This window comes from Tupaia chinensis, unplaced genomic scaffold (assembly GCF_000334495.1).
Source record: "Tupaia chinensis unplaced genomic scaffold, TupChi_1.0 Scaffold143599_1, whole genome shotgun sequence".
NCBI lineage: Eukaryota > Metazoa > Chordata > Mammalia > Scandentia > Tupaiidae > Tupaia > Tupaia belangeri.
Window position 1 is genome coordinate 362,695 of NW_006203445.1, and position 7,511 is coordinate 370,205.

The 7,511-nt window shown below is 41.6% G+C and overlaps 1 protein-coding gene across 2 annotated transcripts in view; it reads right to left on the reverse strand.

Moving 5' to 3' along the window:
- PIK3R3 (phosphoinositide-3-kinase regulatory subunit 3) overlaps window positions 1-7,439 on the reverse strand; it is a 97,881-nt gene extending 90,442 nt beyond the window's left edge. Inside the window, exons 1-2 of one of the 2 annotated variants that reach the window (XM_014582441.2) lie at window positions 7,207-7,439; window positions 6,193-6,302 (exon numbers count right to left, since the gene is read on the reverse strand). In XM_014582441.2, coding sequence (XP_014437927.1) covers window positions 6,193-6,298 — 106 coding nt within the window. In that variant the 5' untranslated portion in view covers window positions 6,299-6,302; window positions 7,207-7,439. Of the gene's footprint in view, window positions 1-6,192; window positions 7,017-7,206 lie in introns of those variants that run through there. The other variant, XM_006164225.2, reaches the window with a different exon arrangement.
- Window positions 7,440-7,511: the final 72 nt, after the last annotated feature.

Consider the following 7,511-nt stretch of genomic DNA (forward strand, 5'->3'; position numbering starts at 1 on the left):
AGAGAGAAAGCAAAGCTGCCAGGTCTGGGACTCAAACTGTGAAGAACTCAAATCACAGTCTGCCATGTGGGAGTCCAGCACCTCTAACTACCATGCCACCTGGTGGCCCCGTAATGCTTTACTTTTTAAATAAATATTTTTTAAATATCTGTTTTATGCTAACAGTATCAGTAGATATAACCCATTTAAACAGACAATTTTTGGGAGTCCTCGATCATTTTTAAGAGTTAAAAAGGGGAGCTAAGACCAAAAACAAATGAGAACTACTTTTCTAGACCTCCCTACATTTATATTTTACCAAATAATTAAAACTTTATTTTCTTTAATTGCCAGAAGGCATGTGGACTCACCAGAGACTGACAGAGACAGTGAGCGAGGAAGAGAAAGCACTTCCCACTAGCCCATGGTCATGTTGTAATCCCTTCTCCACGGCTCCACCCTGCCAGGATTTGGGGCAGCATATACACACATCTGGCGTGTTTTTTAAGCTGCCAAGGCAAGGATTTGAACTGCAATTAGATATGTGGGATCCAGCTTCCATAATCACTAGGCTTCAGGATAGGCCCAAAACTTAATTTTCTAATTATCTACTGAAGTGATGGGACTGTTCTAAAGATAATTTCAGAAGTTCGTCTTGATGAGGAAAAAAAAAAAGTCCATAAATAATTTCAAAAAGAGCTGTATCCAGGGACCAGGAGGTGGCATGATAGTTAAGGACACTGGATTCCCACATGTCCAACTGCGGATTGAGTCCTGGACCCAGTGGCTTGCTTTCTCACTTTCTCTCTCTTTCTTTCTCGCTCTCTCGCTCTGCCCCTCTCTGGTCAAAAAATTAAAATGAACAATAAATAAAGTTGGGCCGGCAGGTGGCATGGTGGTTAAAGGTGTTGGACTCCCACACAGCCGAAAACAGTTTGAGTCCTTGGACCTGGCGGCTTCCTTTCTCACTTTCCCTTTCTCTCTCTGGTCAAATTAACAATAATAATAACAAATGGAATTAAATAATAAATAAATATTAAATAAATAAAGTTAAATAATTCTTTTTTTTAAGAGGTTTTTGCTATAGGGCACGTGCGCTTGCCAGACAGAGAGAGAGAGACAGAAAGACAAAAAGTGAGAAATCATCCCTGGGGGGGGGGGGAGGGCCACGCCGCAATCCTTTCTCCTCCATTCTCCTCTCAGAATCTTGGGCACGCACCCACATGCGTCTAGCGTGAGTTTAAGCCACTGGGTCCAGGACTTGAACCACAGTCGACTATATGAGAGTCCAGCGACATAGCCATTATGCCAACTGCTGGTCCCAATAATTCTTTAAAAAAAAAAAAAGCTGTGTCCATATACTTTAAAAAGAAATCCTTTATATTATTTTCCTAATAAAAAATAATAACAAGGTCAAAACTAAAGTACTAAGCTAAACTAAACTACTACCTATGAGCAGGAGTTCACAATGAGTTGTGTATGGATAATCTTCCAATAACTCTTATAACTAATGTAGGGCTCTTTGAAAGCCCTAACCAGCAATTGCTCTGCTATGAAATAATCCCAATTCCCAAATTCACAGCAGGATTAACCAAGATGTTTATAAGCAATTCTCTATACCATGATCTTAACATTATTAAAATGAAAAGTTTTATGTTTCATCTAAACACTTCAGTATTTCTACTGCTGTCAGAAATACATAAACATAAACGCCCATTTGGATTAATTCTTACATTGTCACTAAGAGTAGACCCAGAAATCTATGCATGGTAATGATAGTTACTAAACAGACAGGCTAGAGGAAAACATCTTTGAAAAACAGTTTTTGAAGCCAATAAAAGCAATAATGGATAATAACTTTGCATTGGGGGCAGCAGGTGGCATGGTGGTTCCAGGAGCTGGACTCACATGACTGACTGCAGTTCAAGTCTCGGACCTGGAAGCTCGTTTTCTCATTTCTCCTTTCTCTTTCTCTCTCACTCTCTCCTGCTCTCTTCCTCTCTGGTCAAATTAAAATAAATAAAGTCACATGACTGACTGCAGTTCAAGTCTCGGACCTGGAAGCTCGTTTTCTCATTTCTCCTTTCTCTTTCTCTCTCACTCTCTCCTGCTCTCTTCCTCTCTGGTCAAATTAAAATAAATAAAGTTAGGGGCTGGCAGGTGGCATGGTGATTAAGGGCACTGGACTCCTACATGGCTGACCATGGTTCGAGTCCCAGACTTGGCGGCCTGGCTTGCTTCCTCACTTTCCCTCTCTTTCTTTCTCACTCTGCCACTCTCTGGTCAAATTAAAAATAAATAAGTAAATAAAGTTCAATAAAATAATTTTTAAATAAACAAATAAAGTTAAATAATTCTTTTTAAAAAACTTTGCATTTGTGGTTCAGTCTAAAATTAAAAAGAAAAATATATAAAAATATTGGCAGTATTACAGTTAAAAGTCCTAAGTCAACAAATGTCTAATTCAGAAGTTATTTAACCCTACACTATCGTAATAGCCAAGTTATGAGGTGACCAAGAACCTTAGGTGCTAAGCACCTAAAGGCTAGAAAAGCACCTAAGGGCTATAAAGAGTGCGTCTTAGTTATTTATTAATTCAACACATATTGATTAAATTGTCTATTACTTGCAAGATCCTGAGCAGGCTAGGAAACTCATAACCAGGTAGAAAGACAAGTACACAGGGAGAAGTATATATACAAATAAATGTTGTATCTACTCTAGCCAAAGTGAAAGAAATTCCATCTGAAAAGCCCTAGAAAACAGAGAGGGGAAAGGAAGAGGACATGACTTCTACTAGAAGGGATTAGGGAACATATAACCCGGGAAAAGAAGGCATCTGACCTGGATTCTAAACATATATATGATTACAATGAATGATCGATCACTGAGGGTGAAAAGTATCCTAGGAGTAGGGGAAAAAGCATATATTCAAGGAAGAGCATATAAGTCTTCCATAAAATTTATGGAAAGCTGGGCTAGCAGGTAGCGTGGTGGTTAAGACGCTGGATTTCCACATGGCCAACCATAGTTCAAGTTCTGTTAAACCTGGCAGCTTGCTCTCTCACTTTTTCTAAAAAACTCTCTCTGTCTCTCTCTGGTGAGTGCACATGCCCTGTAGCAAATTTTAAAATAATAATAATAATGAAAAATTATTATTTAATAATAATAATAATGATAAATATGATATTAAGATAATGATAAATAATAATAATGATGATGATAAATAAATAATTTCTTAAATTATGGAAGCTATTTGGACACTAGAAGGAGAATGAACTGGAAAACTAGGTTGGAAATAAAAAATACAGGGACTGGGTAAACAATGTGGGGATTTTTTTAGTAGGCAAAGAGAAGTCATTGGAAAGTTTTTTAAATCATTAGATTTATCATTGTAAGGTAGTTCATCAGCTGATATTTTAACATTATTTTCAGTTGGACCGAGTAGAAATAGGGGATAACAGTTTGCTATCACACCCATCCAGGCAGGAAATAAGAGCCTGATCTGGAGTGGGAGTTAGGAAAAAGAGTGATAAAAACTATGCTGCACCCACTTCACTAATGATTTATGTTTTTGTTGTTGGGTTTTTTGTTTTTTTTGTTTTTAGTTTGTTCATTTATTTCTTCCATGAGCAAGAGAGACACACAAAGAGAGAGTGAGAGCCAGACAGCTGGAAAGACAGTACCCCCAACAGGGTCCCGACCCCACAATCCACCTCCGGCCTCAACCATCCCCAGATGATGGGCACACATGTGCCCGGCATACTCAGGAGAGTCTCTAATGTGGGTCACCCTGACAGAGTGTTACCTTTTATTGTTGCACCATCCTCCAGTCCCTACTCCTAGTTTTAAATGTTTCAAAAACTTAATTGGGCCTGCTGTTGTGGTACAGCAGTAAGGGAGCACTCTGAGATGCTGAAGCCACATGGGAAGGTCCAGGCTTCACATCCCAAGGTCTCTCTGTACACGCAGGGCATGAGCACACGGGCTGGTGAGCCTGGCTGACTGAGGCTAGGGATAAATAGCAGTGTGAACACCCTGTTGGGGATACTGTCTGTCTCTGTCTTATAGAAGAAACTATCTCTCTCTCATGGGAGGAAGGAAGGGAGAAAGGAAGAGAGAAAGAAAAGGAAGAAAGAAAATTTTATTATACAAAAGGGTAGCATTCACATTATTTCCATTAGAAACTATTCACTCCACAGGCATTATTAAAGTGGTCTTCCTTTTTAAAAAGCTATTAAGAACGAACCATATTCTAAATTAAGGCTAAAAAGTGGGTAATAGAGAACAGCATATGCATATTTTCAATATTCTGAATAGAATCTCAGTATGCACGACTTCATGGAGAATGAACATTTTAAACTCAAGTTTATTTCCATGGAAAATAAACAAAGCTTCGATCAATTTTTATGCAACCTTATGAGACCCACATCTCTACATAATTATAATAGCCAACTTTCCTTAAAATTATTTTTGGAAACCTTGACTCAACTTGGCCAATGTTTTCCTACTAGGCCAATATTTTTCAACCATTAGTGCCTTCTTCATTTCCTCCCTTCCTCCCTACTCACCTCCCCGCCCAACCATTTCCCTTTGTATGTCTGTAAGGGAAGATACTATAGGATATAGTATGATCCTAAGGCAGTTTGAATATATAATTCTTATAACGGAAATCTAGAATCATTAGCCTTACTTTTTATAAAAGAGGCACTAGTATTATACTACATTTCTATTCACATGGATGACAAATGTGTCTAATAGAAGTGATGCTTTACCATTAGGGGGAAACAAAGGGGGAAACACACACAATAGATGGGTGGCAAATCTTACAAACTTTACAAAACACTGAAAGGCTGCATGTAGATTGCAGCACAATTATAAAAGCAAATAAAGAGGGCTCCAAAATAAGGGGGAAAATATTAAGTGATCACTAAGAGTGAAATAGGTTTATTCAATACTAGTATTAGTTGTTAATATAGCATCATTTAATACTATGACTAATAAAAAAAAAAGGAAATTCACTGTTCACAAGGACACAGGAAACAATTTCTACATACCTCCCATAAGGCAGTTATAGTTCATTTTACTTGCACAGGCTTAAATCCTTTCAAAGGGTTTTCCAAAAATACATAGTCTTATAATAAGCGAGGTTCCCCAATGACACACAATTTATTCTGTGGGCTTCATTTTTAAAGATACAGCAAATTAATCCACAACAAAAACGGAGTCACAAAGGCCCTCTACTTATTCAAAATCATTACATAAAGCACAGTCTGTAACTGCAAATGGTTCAAAAATCTGACAGCTGATATCATAAAATGGGGTAGACTTTAAGGGGGGAAAATAAACCCAAAACTTTCCCATTTCTCCTTCTCCTTTCCCACCAGAAACACAAAATGTCTGTATCGGCCTCAGACAAAGCTCTAAAATAAAAAGACAGTATACGTACACTTTACATTCTGTGTATCCCAACCATCACATACATACATGCACATACAACATTCACAGGAAAGAGGAAGGTTTCTCTTCTTTCCTACTCTAAGAAACGAAGCTATATTAAACCCTACTCCATAAATCGTTAAATCATCACAAATTAAAGAGCAATAAAACATTGCAGGTAGATTTCTTTGAGAGATGATTGATATTCTGAGAAGAAAAAAAAATCTCAGACCAAGGCCATGACTGAATAAGAACACCCAATCCCTGAAAATCTCTAACCGGCATTTGGTTTCTGTGAGAGAAAAGGGGAGCCTTAAAATGAATAATCACATAGACAACTCAGTTTCAGAAGTTAACCAAGGTGAAAATAACAAACCAAATTAGACAAATGTGTGAAATGACAAGCTTTAAAAATTCTCCAACAGGGACTGACTGACTTCCAGAGCGGGATATAAAACATCTCTTCCAGGTAACAGGGTCTTTGAAAGCGGAAAAAAAGAGAGGGGGGGGGGGAGTGGAGGGTACGACAAAAACCTGAAGACATGCAAACGCAAAGTAGTAAAAATAAAACTGGCCTTTCCTCCCACCCCCACTCCAGCCTGCAAACTTTAACGTGTAAACCAGCAGTTTTACTGCAGCTCGAGCTGCAAATCTGCCCCTCATCCCGAACCTAGCACACCCTGGAATACTTGTCCTGAAAACATCCCCAAGGTCTTGTTAGACGCAAATCAGACCCATCACAAGATTCATATATTTTTTTTTTCTCCCAAGTACCTGGAGGATCCATTTCAATATAAAATATCAGTTCTGTCGAATAGGGCATCATCACCTCCCTCCAGTCTGCGTCATCGCGATCCATACTCCACACCGTATTGTACATCGCGCTGTCAGGGGCAGGTCGTCAGGAAATATATAGAAAGCATATATGTTTCTCTTTTTTTCCTATCTGATATTTAAAAATCTAAAAATAAATATCTGTAAAAGTTCCACTCGGAAAGGTACTTCGGGGTTTCCAACGGCCGGTACAAGTCCAGCCAACTACCAGGACGAGGACAGGTCCTCCCCCTCTTCTCCAACAGCACCCAGCAAAATGCCCCCCGAACTTCCAAGCTACGGGCTTTTCTCCTCCGAGGGGTACAGAGAGGCTTGGGGACGGAGAGCGGAGGAGTTAAAAAACGGCTTTCCAGAAATCTTTCCTCACTGTCGCTCTCCAAAGAGAAAATCTTCCACAGCCTCCAAATCTTTCCGCGGAAGCCACTTTTGTTTCCTTCGGGGGAGGAAAAGTGAAAACGGGGGGGAAAAAAGAACGCTTTGGGAGAAAGCTGGAGGAGTGACAAAAGAAGGCATAAAAAGAGGTTTTGGGACTGCGTTCAAGTTTCGGGGTCCCACTGGTCTGCAAAGAGCGATTCCCTCAGGGGCCGAGACTCGGGCTCCGTTCCGGTCGGGTTCGGAACCCAAGCTGCTGCAGGTTCGGAGCTGGGGCCCGTCGGAGAGTCCAGTCAGCTCGGCTAGGTTGGACGGTCCAGCCGGGGAGCGAGCAGCCCCGCTAACGCCGGCTCTCCTCACGCTCTGCCCTGACGCCAGCCACTAGAGTTTCATTTTAATCCAGCCACTAGAGTTTCATTTTAACGGCGCGGAGGGGACACCCTCCCCCGCCCCTACGCCCCCTCCCCGCTGGGGCGCCATCTAACTGCGCGGGGCAGGGGAGACAGCGATCACCACTGCCCCTTCCGCCTATCCCGCCTCGGTGTACTAAAGATTCTCTCAGGTTCCTGAGAAAATGCTCACAAAGCTGTCCTCCATGTCGACTCTGAACTCTCCCCACCGCGCTCTAGGCCTCGGCTCCTCCACCAGCCATCCTCTCTCTCCCCCAGCCTCAGTCAGAATGGTACGGCCCGGGCGCTGGCTGCACTCCAGGAGTCGGTGCCGGGAGCACGCGAGCCGGGCCGGGAGGGAGACGGGAGGAGGGAGGAGGGGAAAGAGAGGCAAGGGGAGTGTTGATTGGCTGATCCCGGTTGCCGGAGCCTGGAGCCTGCGTCTTTTGTCTGCCTTGCTCCAGCGAAGGAGCGGGAGACGGCTGCGCGCCCCCAGCG